Genomic DNA, 19,785 nt, shown 5'->3' on the forward strand with positions numbered 1-19,785 from the left:
ATTAATACTCTTATAGACTTGCCTCTGTAGTCAGGGAAACCCACCCATCTACCCTTAACACTCTTTGGAGAGCGGGTCACACACATTCATGGTGGCTGAGATCATTGATTTTATTCACCAAGCCAGTAATTTTACTTCCTCAGTGATACAAGTAAATAGTAAGACTGGTGTTAGAGAAATAGTTTCTATAGCAACTGAGGTTGCTTCAAGATTTGCTAATTCTTTGCTGTGAGATGTTAGCAGATGTTCTGAGTGGTGTGTCATCTCCCTGTTACCCATGCTTTCCTTACACATCCAAAACCATCATCAAGAGGACCATCCATTAGAAAACTTTTTTTTTCTTTTTTTCTTTTTTTTTTTTTCTTTTTCCTGAAATACTTTTTGTATTCTTTCTTTATACAAATTCCCTGGATGTTCAACGTGTTCTTTTGATTTGCAAGAGTTTACAGAGACAGAGAGATCTGGGAATTTTCATACATGGCTCTTCAGGGTGTTGCTTAGTATTTCAGAAGAAATGTTGGTATTGGATGACTCTGATAGCTACCAGAATCTGTAGTGGGAAGGCTTAAAGTGTATAAGCAAACTGTCCCTCAAATATTCAGTGTAAGTTATAGTTAGCAGCAGACCAAGGACAATATAAGAGCATCTTATAGAAATGAAAAATTTCAGTAGACTCCAGTTGTTATTGAGCCATGTAACATGGGCTGTCATACAGGGTGCAGGAAAGGCTTAGTCCTGCTCAGTCACAAAACCAGTGGGAGCAGTTGGCAGCCCCTTTTGGAAATGGCATGAAGCCTAGTTTTGTTTCCCTTCTTAAAGTATGGCAAGCTAGAATTCCTCCACCTTAGCATCTAGATCCTGCTGAATTTCAAGTCTGTTGGTCCCTTGGAAAATCCAAGCCTAACCCTGCATATCCAGGCTGGGAGGAGGGGTGTAACCACAACAGGGATATTGCTCTGTTGTTGCTCTTCCCAGCACAGAAAACAGGACAAGAAGTTGCTGCCTTGGTGGCCAGTAAGACCAGTCATGCTTGCACCTGTCTACCCAGAGAAGGTTTGCTGCACTCTGACATTGCAGAGCATGGAGGAAGTGTACCTCATGAAGTAGGAGCACACAATAGTTACAGACTAGTCTTGAAATTAATTTTTAACCCCTCTGCACTGTATTCTCTTTCAGAAGAGGGGGGTGACCACATATTGGGCAAGACAGACCATCTCTGATTGTACCCAGGTACTAGGAAGGCACCCAGACTGCATGAGATAAGTTGAAGTTGACCACAGTCATTGTATTTCAGGTTAACTGGGAAGAAAAGCACCTGCTGTGGCATGTTACCCCTTACAGGAAACTGAACTGGAGCAAGGTGTCTGAGCTTTTACATCTAAAATGTTTAAAGAGTCAAATATATCTCTTATATCATTGTGCTACTCTTCTAAAAAGCAAGCACAGAGGAGGTGAAGTAAGTGCAAGAGCCAACCTGTTTCCCTTTCTGAGACCAGAGTGTCTATAAAGCACGAGTTTCTCATAATAGATGATTAAAGGAGCACAATCTTTGTGCTTATCACCATCTTCTTGCTGACAGATGAACTTGAAATGGGAAATAAGAAGAATAAAAAATTCAGGGCCCTGCCAGGTGAGCATGACTGCCCAGACTGCAAGTGCCATGAGAAGAGCTTTTCATGACAGGAGCCACAGTTTGTAAATGGAGCGTTTCATCCAGTATTAATTTCTAGATTAAACCATGGGTGTCCCCTACCTCAGATTTCAATGGCAAAGAAGGAAAGCCTGAATGGGAGATATGTAACGTGATGCTGCCTTTGCACAGCTTTCAGTCCCAGAGTGGCTCAGGTCTCTAATACAGTGCAGCTATTGAGAGCCCTTCCACCAGACTGCAGCACGGGACTTGCCAATTTTTGCCTTACTCCTTCCCCATGCTTCTCTCATTGTCCGTCACATTTCTGTAAGAGAAATCAGTATTTATGGAGCAGTCTGAGTATTACCCATTTTTTAGAAACTACACACTTGCTCTGATATTATTGGATAATTATGGAAGGTTTGCAATTATTTCCTGCCTTTTGACTATCCGGGTCACTGGCTGCCATCGTGTGCTGGTTTCTACAAAGCAACTCATTGGAGAGAAATATGTTTCCAAAGCACACAAATGTGGCTATGAAATCCCTCAGTGGAGTACTTGGGTCCATGTGAGCCTACAAGCAGTTTTCTTCTCATCTTTCTCGTACCTACAGTTGAAGTGGGCACTTGGTGATGTTTCTTTAACTGATGTGGGTTTTTTTCGCAGTCAGATTTGCTGTATTGCAACATGACAGTTGCACTATCCATTGCAAAAGAGCATCCCCAACACTTTGAGACGATCATTGGTAAATACACCACTGAAAATTTGTCATACTATAGTACAAAGATGCATATATATATATATACACGCTCATACGTAGATAAATTAGGAAACCCTCTGTGTCCCTTGAGTAGACATTATTAATACAACTTACTCTTAGTTAGAGACTCCATATTTCTGAGTGTGCAGAGCTTGGGAAGGACATGATCCTGTCTGATGTTCCTGTGATGTATTTCTGTTGAGAACCAGTGCTTATGATTATCTCAGCGCTCGAGTCTCTAGCTACCTTGTCCTGATAAAAGGTGTATATATCATTCTATGTTGTAGAAATATTTTTATCCATTTTAAATTACCCTTTATCTTTCAGGTATGGCATGAATTGTCTAATCCAGTTTGAAGATTTTGCCAATGCTAATGCTTTTCGTCTCCTCAATAAATACCGCAACAGATACTGTACGTTCAATGATGATATTCAGGGTAAGTACAGGTAGGAGAATGCAGACTTAACCTTCACCTTCTTATGAGGAAAAGCAATTAAGATTACAAGAGTGTTTACTACACAATACTCAGATGTGTGATAAGTTTTAGCATTTACTCATGAGAGCATTAAAAAAAAGAAGCACAACAGAGTGGAAAAGTGAGTCTCCATTCTTTTTAGTAAATTAGCTGTTCACTGCAGCAATGTTTTATGGAGAAAATGGATCATTTGCTTTAGATTATTAAGGTAATTTAGAGAGTTCCATTAATTTTCTTACAATCTAGCTAAAACAATACTGATGTTTTAGCAGTTGTGCAAGGCTTTCAGTTTCCATGAGCCACATGATCATTAGCTGATCCTGGCAATGTCCCTCTTTTCTTATCCTCCCCATTACATGCACAAATGATAAGGTAAAACCAGCCTCTTTCCTCTCCATGGATGCTAACACCAGGGTAGTCTGAGAACACATGTTGTTTCCTAGGGTGGTTAACATAACTCTTCCAGCACCAAGGAGAAATGGCACCAGCAAAGCTGGGGTTAGAAGCAGCATGCCTCCCAGGGCTTCTGAGGCTCAGCTGTCAGCAGAATTGCTCATATGCACATAGGGATGCAAGCAGCATATTGGTGCCATCCTTGCCTGATGCTGACTTTGCTTTAAAACTTTGGAAGGCGTGTTTGCCCATCCCACAGGGACAGGATCTTCCCAAGCAATTAAAAATAACCAGTGCTTCTGTGAGTTCCTCTGCCTTTTTTTTCTTTTGTCTAGTCCTCCTTGCAATATGCAGAAATGTCAGCAGTTTGTTGACTAAATTATTTGCAGTCAGTAGGGCTTATCCTCACTTGTATTTGAAAAAGACTGAAAAAAATTACCAGTGTTGTTTTTCACACAATGGTGGCAATTCTGTAAGCAGATTTGGCAGCAGTATTTCCCTATCTACCACCCGTCTAGCGATATTTGGCAGTGTGCAACAGATTGTTCATATCTGTCAAGGCAATAGAGTCAGTAAGACCATGGCTTGTGGGAATACAGTTGCTGTGATGGGATGCATCGTCCCTTTTCAAAGACTCTTTCATGAAGAGGGTTTAGAAGCAGAAGAGCTTCAGGCATTTCATAGAAGGTGAGGTATATAACGCTGTACAAGCAGACTGCTAGCTGTTCTTGCCACCCAGAAAAGTTTCCAGTGAGAGAGGACCACAGAAAAACATAGTCCAGGGGTTACACTTTTGATTGGTAGTTTTGAAGGAAAGAAACAAGAACTCAAACTTTCTCGGAGATGGACAGATGAAACCCATAATATGAAGCTGATGATGTAAAAACTTACTTTGAATTAGTTGTTCTCTCTGCAGGTGGAAGGGGACTCGGCAGCTGAAAGGAAAGGAGGCCAGGTGATGTGGCACATCTGTGGAGCTTGATGTTGGTTTCTGGAGGGACTGATAGGACTTTGTCTTATTAAAGCCTCTCAAATAAAGCATCTAGCTGGCACTGGTTGCACAGTAGTAGATAAGGAAATAAATCCTGCTGATCCTTTGAGCAGACAAGTGATGAGTCAGGGGAAGCAAGCCACCGTTTCCATCTTTTTTATGTAGCTGACAGAAAAAAAGGGGGAGTCCAAGCCAGGGTCGCAAATGAGTTCTAGGGACCTTTAGGAAGCTGAAACAACTTGGACCCGCCTAGTTAGCTCTGTCTTGGAGTAACATCAGAGATTAATGGATTTGAAGTTGGGATAAGTACACTAATTTACCCATACTAATATACCCTTCTATTCCCCAAATGATGTGAGAAAGGTAGCAAGTGCCTTTCTCTCATTTACACCCTCCTGTTCTTTGTTTTTCCCTCAGGCTCTCTCTTTTATAACATGCTGATGTTTCATTATTTGCCTACTAAAAAAAAAAAAAAAAAGTGGGAGAGTTCAATGCAAATCATGTTTTAAATGATTAATGAGAATTGTGCAATGCCTTGCAGCAGTCCTGATTCATTCTGCTCAAGTCAGACAAGAACAGACCTCCTGAAGCCTGAGCTATCCTTACTTCTGAGCTGGCACTGTTCTAAGTATATTGATTTAAAAACACATCTTAGGCACAAACAGTGCAATGTAGGTCAGGCCTGAACTGCACTAATTAAAGTCGTTGTCCATTGGTAAACGTGAGTCTGAATGCAGTGTGCCTACACACAGGTGAGGTGTGGGAAGAAAATATAAATTGCTCCACTTCATCTCACTTAGGCCTTCCTCTTGCTATCCCAGGGCCTTATACAAACAGAAAGCAGTTCATAATATTAACGCCTACTTTTTTCTTTTTTTTTTTTTTTTGGTCACTCAAATTACTATATTGCCAATTCCATCCTAACCCAGCAAAGTTAAAATGACTCAGACCCTTTCCAGTTGAGGCCAGCCTGCTGACGCTGAGTGGGATGCCTGCCAGGTACCACAAACAGGACGAGGTGATTGCTCTTATTCTGAAAGGCATTAGCCTGGGAGTGAGCAGCTGGCTCACAGTGCCCGCGCGTGGGAGCTCCCCATTAAGGGAGAGCTTCTCCTTCCTCTGTGGGGGTGATGACATCAGTCCTTTCCCAGCTCCGTCTGGGTTCATGCAAGGGGCAACAGCTTCAATTTCAGCTATGTGGGAGAAAATTGATTGTCCCTTCTCCCTCTTTCCCAGTGAAGTACCAGGGCAGGCAATCCAGCACGTGTGAAATTGGAGGGATGTGAGAATGCCTTGAATCCTACTCTTTGTCCTCCTTTTGTGACTTTGCTCCACTGAACTGTGCACAGTAATAAAGTAGGCAACTGAAGTCTTACAGAAATGTCAAGTCTTGTGTACCCCTGAGATAACCATCTGTGATCCGTGCCTTCCTGCTTCATTCTGGAAAATATATAAAATTATTGAAGAGGTTACTTTGGAATGAACCTTTGGACATCACCTAGTCAAACCCTTCACTGAAAGCCAAGGTGATTTCTAAGTTAGATCCAATTTAGACATTATATCAGGTTCCTCAGAGAATATTTGGTCCAGCCAAATAATTTTCAGTATCTCCATTGATGGAGATTTGAAACTTCTGTTCTATTCTGTTCATGGTACCCATTCCAAAATTTGCTTATCTTCCTTGTGCATATTTTTTCCCTAATACCTATTTGGAATTTACTTTAGGTGCAACTTGCGTTCATTGCCCCTCGTTCTTTTGCTGTGCAGTTCTGGGAAGAATCTGACTCTGTCAACTTCCCAGAAGGTAATGTAGGCAGAAATTAGATGCCCTCTTACTCTGCTGCAGCCTGATCAAACACGGGTCCCTCAGTCCTCTTTGCACATCCTGGTCATGTTGACGGCCCTTCTCTGGACTCACTCCAGTTTGTCAATAAATTCCTTTAGCTGAGAGCCCCACAATGGATATGGTAGTCTAATTAAGACCTCAAAAGTGCTGAAATAGAGAGAAATGATCAATTCCCTTGACCTGAAGTTCTGCTGATGCAGCCTAGGAAGCTGTTGGCCTTCTGTGCCACAGGGGCACATTGCTGGCTCATCTTCAACTTCTTGTCCACCAGGACCCCCAAGATCTTTGTTGCAGAGCTGCTTTTCAGCCATCAGCACCCAGCATATGCTGCGTGCCTCCCTGGTAAAGAGATGGTGTAATTTCAACACAGCCATCAGATGTGCACCGAGTGTTCACAACAATCAGAAGCAGTTTGTGCTTGGACTAAGCAGAAATGGCATCAGACCCATCAACCTGTGATTGGGGTTGGACTGCTTGGCTTGCTGAGTTGAAATCTTTATTCTCCTACAGAGATCCTTCAGCATGATGATCCAATCAGACACAACAAAAAATACTTGTTTAGAAAGTGGTTGTACAGAGAGCCTTTGGGACTTTCATCTTTTGACAAGGCCCTAAACCTAACCTAATTTTGAAGCTAGCCCTGCTTTAAACCAATACTGGACTAACTGACCTCCAGGTATATCTTCCAACAGTAGTATTTCTATGAAAAGCTCATCCTCCTCGTTGATCGTGTCACTTTCCATATTCACATAACAAACATGAACTTTTCAGGCTCAGAGTGCTTACCCAGAACTGAACCGCGGAAGTTGTTCTGCACGTTAAGTGAGAGTTGCAAAAAAATGAAGATACCTCTAATGTTTTATTTAATTAATTGGATCTGTATATGTCATTCAAAAGCCTTTCATACATATAGGCTGGGCAGAGAGAATAGTGCACAGAAGCATAAAGCCTACAATCTCCTGGCTCTGGGCACCTTTAGCGCTGTCTTAACAAAACCTGATAACATTAATAACATTGATAGCTTCTCAAAGAATCACTCATCTGTGTGTTTTAGATTTCCCCATGTCCAATCTGAGGTGCTGTGAACAGACAGGATTTCTAAATCTAAATTTCTAAAACAGGCTGACCATAATGCAAATGAGACTTCCTCAAGGCACTTCAAGTTGGGAATCCCCAAATCAGTAGCCACTTTCAAAACACTCAGTCCTTTCATTTCCATAGTCCCTCCACACCTAGAGTTATCTACAAATGACGCATGGGGGGACCACATTCTCGATCTTTTCCCAGTCATTAGAGAGACAGTTTCCCTTTGTACTTGGATGTACAACTGCTGCTAAGCCTCCAAACTTCTCTTGACCCACGAGGCACCTTGTATCATTATCCTAGCAGATAATCTTCCCATAAGATTTCCAGGACACTTCAGGCAGCAGTGTCTCAGCCTGAAGGAGCACTGCTCCCAGACTTCAGCTGAGGTTGGGATCAGACCGACTCCAGCACTGCAAATCTGCACAGCTTCAAACATCTGGGCAGGTTAGCAATCAGTCCCATGCAAACATGGCCCATTTTGCACGTTTCCATGTGCTTTGAGAAGCAGGGCTAGTTTTAGGCGAGGCCTTGACAAATTTCGGCAGATTAAAATGGTGAAGTATCTGACTTTGTTGTTTCAGCTGGCGTGGAAAATGCATCAGTAATTATCATCAGGAAACTAAAGGGGGGGAGGGGGGAAGCACAATAGGAAGGGAGAGCTGGACAATGTTGTGCTGCAGGACAAAGCAGGCTGCGTCCTGCCAGGCAGCTCCTGAGCAGCAAGCTCTCCCGGTGAGGATTCACCCAGCCTGAAGATAGATGTGGAGATGTTCTCAGTCCTGTAGGGGTTCACCATTACCAGGCCCTTTTGGACCTGCTGTGCCCTGCAGCAAGAGAGGCTCCTGTATTTCCTTTTGATGCTACTACATTAACTGTTCAAGGGACAGCTCCTAGCCTTGTGTCTAAATCACGCATTGACTGCTAAACGAGCCAGATCAGGACAGCCTGGATGCCTGGGTGGGAATGGGCCGCCATGCCTTGGGCTTAGTGCAGTGCCCTAACGATCTGGCCCATATGTTCTGTCATTTGGGGGATTATAACATTTGCCCCCCTCCCGCTCTCCCCCCCCCCCCTTTCCTCTGCTGCTTTTCTTGTTTGGTGTTTGGTGCATGGCCCTGTGTTGCAGGCCAGAGTTACACCATATTTTTAAGGCACCACACCACATAGTCCAAGCACTTTACGGTGTGAGGAGAAAAAACAGGCACCTAGAGATGACCAGCATTAGGCATCTGCCTTAAGGTAAGCTCCATCATTAGGGAGCTCTTCACCATGCCACCACCTCCAGAGGAGATCCGGGTCACCAGTGGCCCTAGATCTGTTAATGGTGGAAATTATTTCCTCCCCTGAGCATCGATGCTTTGCATTTTACTGCTGTTCTGGATGACTTGCTCCATGCCATTTCTAGGTTGATTTCCTTAATGTCTTACAGAGGCCCTTTGGGGGAAGGATAACAATAGCCGACAGCCATGGAAGAGAAGACCTTGAGCTGCAAATGCTTCGGCAGCTTTTTGCTTCAGCTTTCTTCTATTTGACTTTTGATTATGTATTCGGAGTGCATCTGGACGAGCTCCATTCTTTCCAGGAACAAGCTGAATGGCTGTAGGGAGTTAATGTGAAGCAGGGTTTGGAAAAGCTCTATGCTTCTTCTGCATCCATATATTTAAATACGTTTTCTTGGCTGCCCTTTGCTGGAGCTGTTGAATGGGTGTTTGCTGTTTCCTGGGTCCTAACCTTAGCAAGGTTTGGATGGGGTGAAGCATAAGCAGGCAAAGCAAGGGTGAAAAATGAAAAGACGGGGCTAAATTTGCCCATCCCTTCCTCCAGTATGGAATGCATGGGTGCTTCTGCCTTTCCCATCTCTACTGCGTTTTGAAGCTCTGGAGCAGATCCTTTCCCTGTGGTGTTGCTTGAGTGTAGCTCCACTGACATCTATGGGGCTAGTTCTGCCTTACACTAGTGCAAGCAGATGATCAGCCACGGGGGGCGGGGGGAATCTTTGCAATATTTTCAGAGTGCCTGAGTGTCAGAGGTTAATTCCTACTGAAATAGCCATCTTCGTGAATGCACCGTATTTTTAAATGAGCTCTTTTTTTCTTTGCTGGTCCTCTGTGTCTGGGCTCCCTGGAGAGACTGCTGAGGTCTGCTTGCTAGCTTGTGATATTATGTAGTGTTCACTTTGAGTCTTGGACAGATGGGATGCTTTGTGAGCATCTTCCGTTTTCTCTCTGTGCCCTTCCATATCTCACCTCGGATGCAGACCAGCCAAGCTGCTTCTTGCTAATTACTTAGGAAGTAGTTATCTGTAATAGCAGCATTCAATCTCTTTGGAGAACAGATACGCTGATGTGTTGAAGGGTGGTTGTTTTTCTCTTGCCACAGCTCATGGTGCGGGTTTTTCTTTCCCCCATCTTGTTTTGTGGTCTTTTTGGAATTGAACTACAGGGATTAGCCAGTTCCTTATACAAACCAGCTGTGAACTCTTCTCCACAGAGATGCTTCTATTGTTACATGCTCAGAAACTGTAATTGTCAAAGACAAATATTGAGCTGAGGCCAAGGTACTGTAACTCTGTTACTTGAGTAATGGGTTTGATGCGGTTTGGGAGAGGTGGAAGGATTATAAATACTTTGGAGAGAGAGGAGGAGGATTAGGACTGGCAGAGCCCTGCTGTTTGTCTGCTCTGCAATGCAAGCATGGGGGGACAAGCAACAGCGTGCCCTGTCCCATGCGGCTCTGCTCCACAAAATGCACATTGCTCTGCACGCTGGATCTGTGCACCCTGTCTTTCTCCACACCCTGCTCCTCAAATTCCTGCTACTGACACCCTTAAAAGACTCAGAGTCCCTCTGCTGAAAGTCCCACGAGCATTTTCCTGTTGTTTAAATGGGTTTGCTGATACCAGCATTTGTCCCATCAGACTTCTGGACAATGATAGGGTATAAAACAATTTTGCCTGGGTCGGGACTAAGAGAATCAAGATACAGTACGTGTGAGTGTATGCAGAGGTGTTAGTTTTCTACGGTATACCAAGAGGTTGGCATTGCTGAGAACTGTGGGACCCTGATCTCTCCCCACTTCTTTGCAGTTCTGACTGCCAGGGCGGGTTATTTCATCTCTTAAAAAACAGTGGTGGCAAAGACACTTTCAGGGTGCATTTCGTCTGACCCAGATCAGGTCTCTGCTTTAGCAAGGACAGGTTCACGCCTTCTCCAGAGGAGTCCCCGTCCCTAGCAGGAGCCAAGCAGTGCTGCTGCTGATAGACTTAGTGAAATACAGAGAATGAGCATGGACTACTTGTGTGACACCCCAAAAAAGCAAAACCCAATACCTATGCAATTATCTGTTGTTCCTATAAAATCCTTGGATGTTCATTGTCTTCTACTATAATCTTTCTACTCAGATGGCATTGCATTTTGCCATGTAAATATATCACTCTCTATATAGTTTAAAGAGGCAGAGATTTAGTGCAAGAGAAGCAAGAGGAAATCCTTCATATATATCCTCCAGTTGTCTGAGCTGGCAATCATTAACACTGAAGCAGGGGAGCTTTTAGTGACTGGTTCCTTTGGCATCAACATCCTTTTAAACTGGACCCGGATGGTCTAAATCTGGAAATGAACTGATGCAGTTTTCTGAGCTAACAAAGGGAACTCATCCTTGGTGCTGAAGCAAGCGTCTCGAGCGATTCCTTCCCAGAAAGAGGTTTAAGAAATCACAACCTGCAGTATTAAACGGCTAGGTTAGTCCATTTTCTGTCTAATACACGGATACTTGCAATGCTGTCATGAGTAAGAAACAGTGCTGTACCTGGGTGCCTGTGCACGGGCATCACGGCGCTGACGTTTGCTGCAGGAACATGGCCACTGCCACCTCTGCTGGACCCGAGTCACTGTTAGATGTCAGTAATTATTCAGTTTTAGAGAACTGAACTCATCTGAGTTACAAAAGCAAAACTTTGGTGAGATCGTGGTACTGACAAACACTTCTCGTCTGGCCAAGAAAGATTTTATTTGTATCTTAAATGGGTTCCCTATGCAAAATAGGCTGTGTCAATAGAAGTTACTTCTTGTCCAGAATAAGTGTGCTCCCACTAGGTTTTGTGTTTGCACGGAAATAATGAGAGAGAAAATCATTTCCCCAACACCATGGTAACACCAGGAAAGCTGCCTAAGGTAAGCTTTCCTAAGCTATGACTGTTGCAGTAAAGAAAAGGTGCAGGTAAAGCTCGTTATTTTCTCTGTCCTCAGCAGATACAGCAGCACCATCTGCTGGTTTCACTGGTCATGGGCACGCTTTGCTCGTGAGCTGCTCTGATTTTCGCTCCCAGGCTGTTGGCTGGTGCCTGGCAGCACCCCAGGGCTGCGAGGGGTCTCAGTGGCATGCTGGCCGATTAAATGTCCAGGAAAAGAGGAACTTCAGTGAAACCAGAATAGCCTGGCAGTCTAAAAGGGTTCATTGCCCTCCAACACAACACAACACGTTTGTTACTTGTGGTCTCCCTTCACACAAGGCTCTGAAGATGAGAATAGAGAGAGCAGCATCAGAGCTGGGGACAGATCCCACGTAGCACCCTTTGAAAGGCAGAGGAATAAAACTGCCTCCTTCGTTCCTAGTCCACCTCCAGAACTTGTACCCAGCGTGTCCTGGTGACCTGATACCACCAGTGCCTGAACCCTCACTACCCTGTGCCTTACTGATTTCTTTCTACTGTTTTCCTTCACCTGGGACAGGACATTAGATGAACGCTGCATGTGATTGATGTGGGGTAAAAGCAGGTTGATTCAGTCTAGCCATCTGCCTCCCTGGATGGATGGAAAGCTGTACACATCACAGGACTCTCTGCTCTCCACATACTGCATTCCTTCTCACCAGTCTGGGACAAACTCATGTTCCCAGACACTCCTTTATGCTTGGCAGGTACACGTGGTGGCTCTGAGTCAGGGGTGAGTTTCTGGGAAGTAAAAAGAGAGCAGAAAGTGCTGTGATGAGGAGAATACGATGGTATTTCCATGATCAAAAAGGATTTTGTGACAAGGGTTCAGTCTGCAGCTCTGCTACAGATGTCTCGTGTGATCTCTGATCTTAGACAAGTCACGTGCATCTTAGACTCTGTCACTAAAGGACCAGAGTGCCTTCCCTGCTTTGAAATATTAGTCGTCAAAGGCTCCTGCAAGGCAGGAGAATACCACTTTCCCTCTAAATGGAGTCAAAAGGACACTGAGTCTCAGAAAAAGTTAATGCCAAAATCCCAAGGGCTTAAGAGTGTGGTCCCTACCACAAGGTTTCTAACAGTGTATCAGTAGGACAGACAATCTCCTTGCCAAAATGACCATCTCATGGTGTTTCTCTCTTCTCAGGCACTGCATCTGTTGCAGTCGCTGGCATCTTTGCAGCCTTAAGGATCACAAAGAACAAGCTCTCAGACCACAAGTTCGTTTTCCAGGGAGCTGGAGAGGTAGGAATGTTCTTGAGTTCGTCCTTAAATATCATCTAAATTCAAATTTAGTGAGAGAAAAGTCAACCATGAATCTGCCTGCAAGGCCCATCTTCCTGAATGCAGAGCACAGAAGCGGGTTCCTTGTCACTGGTCAGGAGTGGGGCCCGCAGGTGGATCTTGCTGCTGCATAGAGGTTGCCAAGAATCTTTCAGTGATATCTTGGCCTGCAAGTCCTGGACAGTCCTCCTGGGTGCTCCGAGGATATCAGTGAGGCTTGCTTGAATCCTCAGGGTTGATACTTAGGGTAAACCAGAGCCTTTTAGCAACACAGTTGCAAGAATTGAGACTTACAGAATTTTAAGAACATAACCTCATTTTGTGGAGCCAGTCCTATTGCCTGCAGGGCAGGAAGTCAGGTGGCACTCAGGTAGCCTGTCTGGTGCTTTGCACAAAGAAAGAAGACGAGGAAATACTCTCTGAAGCCTGGACTGTGAACAAAAGGAGTTGGTCCAGGTCCTGGCTCAGCTGTTGCCTACCTGCAGGACTTTGGGTAAGGTGTGTCACTGTACAGCCACAGAGTAGAAAGCCTCCCTGCTTTGTGCAGTGCTGTGGGAGGACCCAACACATTTCTCATTCAAAATCTGCCCCCATAAGATGTCACTACCCCGATGAAATGTTTATTTACTCTGTTCCAGGCTGCGATGGGCATAGCTCATCTCATCCTCATGGCCATGGAAAAGGAAGGAATTTCACGAGAGGATGCCATCAAAAAAATTTGGATGGTGGACTCCAAGGGACTGATTGTCAAGGTAAATTTGTCTCCAAAGCTAATCTCCTCTTCCTCAGCACCTCCTGCAAGCTAGAGAGAGGCCAGAGAAGGCAGACACTTTGAACCCTGCTCAGCCCTGGAGCAAGGGCTGCAGTTTCACTGGTGTCAGCAGAGCTGTTCCTGCTCTTGGAGGGCTGGATTTCATGGTGGTAACAGTGTACCAGCAGCACTGGCTATCCCAAAGGCAATGCTTTGGGATGAGCCCCTAAAAGTGGTAGGATGATGCACTGCTGTCTCAGGGGCATTGCGACTGCACACGATCACGGTCTCAGGCAGCACTGGAAGTCATGCATGCCACATATATGGGGCATTACAACGGCAATATTGTGCCCTGCTTGGTGATCCAGCCTGGCCCAGCTCTGCTCTGCACTCCCTGGGTCCTCAGGGCATCTGGCCCCATCCCTTCTAAGACCGGAGGAGCCTTGTGCTACATGTACAACTTCTCTGTCCTGGCAGCCAAATTCCTTCCTCCACACAACTGATGTATTTTGGAGGGTGAGACGAGCAGAGACCAGCCCCACATGACATTACACCAACTGCTCGATGCTTGGCTGTCTGATGCTGAGGGCTTGCTCTAAGGAGCCTGGTTTGAGAGGAAGGCAGAGAGATGAAACAAACTGATGAGTTACTACATTGTGTCCCCAGCTTTTGCCAGCAGCCTGAAGTCAGACTCCTTCTTTTCCCTCACAGGGCAGGAGCCACCTGAACCATGAGAAAGAAATGTTTGCCCAGGACCACCCCAGTGTGAACACGCTGGAAGAGGTTGTGCAGAAAGTGAAGCCAACAGCAATTATAGGTGGAGTTCCCTTAACATGACCTTTTCATGTCAATGCTCTTCTTAGGAGAGTTTCTGTCTTTCTTCCAGGGCCTCCTTCTGTTCTCAGAGTCAAAAAGTAAAGAGGTTGTCGTTGTTTTTTTTTTGCCCCCTTTTTATCAGTTGAATTCTCCACATCATTACCGTCAACTGTGGGACAGAGGTTTCCCCTCTGTAGGAGACCCCCAGATGGGCTGCAGCTGGAGATGCTGCTGTGGGCAGGATCTGGGGCTCTCAGCAGTGAGCGTGGCCCAGGTGAGCGTGGCAGGATGAGGACAATGTTTGGGAGGCAAAGTGCTGAGAGCTGCATACAGACCAGCCCAAACACTGTTCCCTGTGCTGCAAGGAGGAGATCTGGAAGAACAAAGGGCTGTATTTTGAGACAGGCTTTTAATCTCTCTATGACACGAGAAACATTCCCACCTGTATCTCCAGAGGTGGAGGCCTCCCACAGTTATGTTGTGACAGAGGTGTCCAAGAGGGATCAGTGCAGCTCACTGCTCTCAGTCAGAAAGCACCCACTCCCTCCTCCGTTGTTGTTTTAGGTGTTGCAGCCATCGCGGGAGCTTTCACTGAGAAGATTTTGAAGGACATGGCAACCTTCAATGAGAGGCCCATCGTGTTTGCCCTGAGCAACCCCACAAGTAAAGCAGAGTGCACAGCGGAGCAGTGCTATCGCCTCACTGAGGTACTGGATCTCAGCACAGGGAAGATGGGGGCTCCAGACATGCTCTGGCCATGGCTGTAGCGTGACTTGAGTTGGGCAGTGCAAACACCCACTCAGTGCTCAGTAGCTTTGTTAATGACCCTGTTTATGGCTCTGGAGACCAGGCCTCTCTGAAGTATCAGCAGGGGGTGGCTTTGCTGGACATTTGTCTACCTGGTCACCAGAGTTTCCTGAGTATACATCATGGAAAGCGGCAGACATACGAGATGTCTCTTCTGAATTTGGACGTTTCTTTCTCTCTCTTTGATCAGGGCCGAGGAATATTTGCCAGTGGGAGTCCATTCTCAAAGGTTACCCTGCCCAATGGAGAGACCTTCTTCCCTGGCCAAGGAAACAACGCCTATGTCTTCCCAGGAGTGGCACTGGGAGTCATTGCCTGTGGAGTCCGACACATCTCTGATGATATCTTCCTCCTCACAGCAGAGGTTTCCAAGTGGCAAATAACTACTGTTCTTAAAAAATATTATAAGGGGCACATGCACCTACTTGAGGCAATTTCAAGAAGCTAACCTGGGGAAGTATTGCATTGAAATTGCACAGCATCAGCAAAAAGCCATGGCTTTTCCCATGGGAAGGAAGTCCTGAGCAATGTTCATCCTTCCCTTGCACCTGTGAAGGCACCTGCAGGAGTGGCAGCAGGGTTCCCCTCACTCCCCACAGCTGCTACCCTTTATAGCAGCATTTTACCCAGTGAGGCTGTGGAATCTCCCCTCCATGGAGATTTTATAAAGTTGCTGGGGGACCTAGGCAACCTGCTCTCAGTGGCCCAGCTTGAGCCAGGGGGGTTGGGCCAGATGGCCTCCTGAGATCTTTTCCAGCCTCAACCATTCCGTGATTCTGTGATTCTGATTTTGTTCGTTACCTGCCCTGAAACAGCACTGCCATTGTCCTGGCTGCAGTTTTAAGTCTGTAATGACTGTGTATACACACAGGTATTTTGTGTAGTTCAGCAGTTTGATTGAGAACTAACCCCAGCTCCATTGCTGCTGAGGTTTCAACCATGTGTTGTGTAATCCTAGTGAAGGTGGCACACAGTTGAGACCATCTCTGTAAACTGTCTTCCTCTTCTTTGTAGTCTATTGCTGCTGAGGTGACAGAACAGAATCTTGCAGAAGGAAGACTCTATCCCCCCCTGGACAGTATCAGAGAGGTGTCTTTCAAAATCGCTGTCAAAGTAAGTACTCGTTTATTTCCACTTTCTGTGGTAGGGAGGGCATAAATTGCCCTGGCATTGTTCTTGTTTTGTTTCAAAAAATCATCTAATTCTGTAGCCTAAAGCAATGATTCTCGGGAATCCTTCCAGACAGAATTGCTGCTTTGATCTCTTCTACCATTAAAGCCCACATCTGAAAAGTATCTCCTGATTCTGGATGCCTCACAGCTCACAAAGCTCTACGTTATTGCTTGGAGCTGTGACTGCTCAGCACTTCCAAAAACCAGGCTTAGGGTCAACATCAAACATGAAGCAAGTTGCCAAAAGATCTTGCCAAATTGCTATTTTAGAACCTTTCCTTTTGAGTTCGATAGGGATCTAAGCATCTAAATACTCTTCCAGATCTGGGCTTGTTGTCTAATCATGGGATTTGTGCCCTGCATACATGAAATTTGTAACTCCTTTTCAGGGGACACCCACTGAGAATCACATTTGCCTGCTAGGAGCTACTGAGGGATGCACAGTGTAACTCGGGAGCTTAAGAGTACAAGCAGAGGTGGTTAAAGGGCTGCTCACCTTCTTTAACTGAGCAGCACAACCATTTTGCTAGGGCAGGGGAAGCATTTCTAAACAGCCAGGAACTGCAGGCAGTTTGCATTCCCTCACCCAAGGGATGAAGTGCAGCCTACTCGGGGGGTAGCTTAAAGAGAAATAATAAGCAAAACCGGGCACAATTTTGAGGGTAAAAAAAAAAAAAAAAAAAAGGGGAGGAAAAAAAAAAAAGAGGGAAAACAGCCAGTGCTGAACTGCAGTTGGTTTTAACTTTGTAACGTGTCAATGTTATTTCATCAGCTCTCTTTGCTTATCTTTTCACAGATTGTTAACTGGGCCTACAAGCATGGTCTTGCTTCTTGGTACCCTGAGCCAGCAGACAAGGAAGCTTTTGTGAAACAGCTTATGTACAGTCCTGATTACGATTCGTTCATTATTGATGATTACACGTGGCCTCCCACAGCCATGCAAACACAAGATGTATAAGATTCATGAGAACTGTTTTCTCATTTTTTTCCATCAGTTCCCATGGTCCATATCATTGCTGATATAAATGCACCTCCAGCCTTGCAGAACGATGAAAGTAAATGAATCCAAGTACTTTTTTACGTGCCACTGCCTTTTCTCTGTGGGAGCACGTGAACGGGATTAAATAAAGCCCACACTGGGCAGTCAGTACTCCACGGAGAGAGACAAAGTATAGTTCCAGCCTGTCCCATGCAGTTTGCAGTACAGGCCATGCCATCATTTAAAGTCCCACGGACCCCATGAACACTGACGTTCCCTCTGCAGGTTTGAAAACACTACATTTCAGCTATGTAACAGCAGGTACAGGAGAAGGCAGGGAGTCCTCCAAGGAAGGACAGGGGCTGAAAATAGTCATGTGGTTCCTCTTCTCATCAAGAGATGCTCAATGAGCTTTTATCCAAACCAAGAATCTCACAGAGCATTGCCGTATCTTCTAGCACTCTGCTCCCTGGCAAGCCACCCTCACATGAGGCAGGAGTAGCTCCTACCACTCTTGGAAGACCTTACGGGGTGTCTTCTCTGAAACCTGCCACTGTCGGGAGTCTCCCAGAAGTTGTAATTAGAGGTGCTGTTCACCCCACACGCTTCCAAAGCCCCATCAAAATTTAATAAGTGACTTAAGTACAGCTGGAATCCAAACAGAAAATGCTTGGAGAACCCCCTGGAAGGTAGTGACAGTGATCTGTGACTGAAGGGCTCATTCTTGCAAGAATTTTGCTCAAACAGCAGGTCCAGGGTCTGTGGGTTTGCTCCAACAACCTCTCTAACTGGTACCGTGCCATGAATATCCATGGGGAATATCAGTAGTTTTAAACCCCCAGGGAGTATCAGTAGCTTTGGATTGGCCTCTTCTCGCAGATAACTAATGGCCTCAATTTGTGCCAGTGGAGGTTTAGGTTGGAAATTAGGAAAACTTCTTAGAAAGAGTGGTTAGGCATTAGAACAAGTTGCCCAGAGAGGTGGTGGAGTCACCATGCCATAGGGTGTTCAAGGAAAGGTTGGACCTGGTGCTTAGGGACATGGTTTAGCGGGTGATACTGGTGGTAGAGGGATGGTTGGACCAGATGACCTTGAACGTCTCTTCCAACCTCAATGATTCTAGGATTCTAGTTCCCCCAACACACACGCCCACCCCATACTGCATCACCGCATCTTCTGCTGTGCACTGCAAGGATGTGCTGCCCACAGCCAAAGGTACTCCTGGGTCTCTGGTCCTCTGGGGGTGGTCTCCATGTGTCACAGAGTCCCAGGGAGGCTTCCCCTAGCCCAGCAAAATTGTCACGGCCCCTGCAAACACTGTCCCAATGGGCTTATTGTGTTCCCAGTCATAAATGGGAAAGAACAGAGAAGATTTCTGCCAGATCTTCTCTTCCATTTCTCACAGCTCATATGCAGCACGGCTGAGGCTGGTTACCACCGTCTTTATTCTGTAATATTTAGCTTGTACATGCCAGCACCTTTCGTGTTCATTCTATATGTGAGCCTTCTCGCTCAGCCTAAGGAAGGAAAGAGAAAGGAGTAAGGTTCTAGGCTGATGTAGACATATTCACTAATAGTTGTCTTTTTGAGCAAGAGACCCTAAAACTGAGGTTTAAGGAAAGACCTGTCCTCATCTCACGAACTCGGCCCTGAACACTGCTGCCATCTCCTGTCAGTTAGCCCCAATAGGTTATAAAATGAGCCCCAGAGCTGCTCACTCACTCCCCTGCAGTGGGGTGAGTAAGAGAATCAGGTGGGTAAAAGGGAGAAAAATTGCAGATTAATATGATGAATGACATTTTTATAGGCAGAGCAAAAGCTGTACCTGGAAGCACTGCTAGGAGCCAGCTGTCACATTGCCTGCTCTTATCTCTCATCCATGGCTTGTGCAAGAGAAGCAGCCCTGGGTGGGAGCCCATCCAGGACAGGCTCCCCTTCACAGCACAATCAGCTAACCTTCAGACTGCTCAGGCAAAAAAAAAAAAACCTTCCTCCCTTCCTTAGAAACAACAGAAGCAGCTCCGCATCACACACAACCAGGTATAACGCTGCCTGACGTCTGCAGAGGTGAAACTCAACTGCCTCAGACAGGAGATAAGTCAGACCCACAGCAAGTCATTCTGGAGGGCCTTGGGACTTCCCAAGAACCTTGAGCAGTGTTGAAGCCATCAGAAACTTACAGTGAGACAGGGTTTCCAGAGAACCAGACAGCCACTCACTGTCTGGTTCTCTGGAAACCCTGTCTTGATGTACGTTTCTGAGTGCTTGAAGTCATGATCCTGCTGCTCTGCCATGGTGTGCTGAGGAACACAGTCTGAGGAAAACTGCATTTGGACTCTGCTCTTGCGTAAGACCAGACAGCCAATGACTTTGAAGATGAAATCAACACCCTGCTTCTTTGCAAGGGTGTAGGAGAGAAACAGCAGGGTCTCGTGAATGCAGCGCTGCACGGTGTCCCGAGGAATGCCAGTGTCCAAGGACAGCCAGGCATAATTCAGGAAATAAATGGAGGTACACCTAGGGGAAAAGAAGCGATCACAGTAAAATTCTCAGTAAAAAAAGAAGCGAGATCAGTAAAATTCCC

At 45.6% G+C, this 19,785-nt stretch overlaps 1 protein-coding gene and 2 long non-coding RNA genes across 4 annotated transcripts in view; 1 reads left to right on the top strand and 2 right to left on the bottom strand.

Moving 5' to 3' along the window:
• The window catches only part of ME3 (malic enzyme 3), a 121,532-nt gene extending 104,233 nt beyond the window's left edge, over positions 1–17,299 (top strand). For both annotated transcript variants that reach the window (XM_035329398.1, XM_035329389.1), the window contains exons 8-15: positions 2,718–2,827; positions 12,540–12,637; positions 13,315–13,428; positions 14,139–14,244; positions 14,808–14,950; positions 15,241–15,414; positions 16,065–16,163; positions 17,019–17,299. In XM_035329398.1, coding sequence (XP_035185289.1) covers positions 2,718–2,827; positions 12,540–12,637; positions 13,315–13,428; positions 14,139–14,244; positions 14,808–14,950; positions 15,241–15,414; positions 16,065–16,163; positions 17,019–17,180 — 1,006 coding nt within the window. In that variant the 3' untranslated portion in view covers positions 17,181–17,299. The remainder of the gene's footprint in view (positions 1–2,717; positions 2,828–12,539; positions 12,638–13,314; positions 13,429–14,138; positions 14,245–14,807; positions 14,951–15,240; positions 15,415–16,064; positions 16,164–17,018) is intronic.
• LOC118168816 lies at positions 1,230–14,965 on the bottom strand. The gene is made up of 3 exons (XR_004751812.1): positions 14,955–14,965; positions 12,401–12,405; positions 1,230–1,364 (listed from the first exon to the last, which is right to left on the bottom strand). It is a non-coding gene; the product is annotated as an uncharacterized LOC118168816 (long non-coding RNA).
• Positions 17,300–18,580: 1,281 nt separating the features above from the next.
• LOC118168810 lies at positions 18,581–19,521 on the bottom strand. Its single transcript, XR_004751807.1, has 3 exons — positions 19,455–19,521; positions 19,382–19,415; positions 18,581–18,718 (listed from the first exon to the last, which is right to left on the bottom strand). It is a non-coding gene; the product is annotated as an uncharacterized LOC118168810 (long non-coding RNA).
• Between the last annotated feature and the right edge of the window lie 264 nt (positions 19,522–19,785).

This window comes from Oxyura jamaicensis, chromosome 1 (assembly GCF_011077185.1).
Source record: "Oxyura jamaicensis isolate SHBP4307 breed ruddy duck chromosome 1, BPBGC_Ojam_1.0, whole genome shotgun sequence".
Lineage (NCBI taxonomy): Eukaryota > Metazoa > Chordata > Aves > Anseriformes > Anatidae > Oxyura > Oxyura jamaicensis.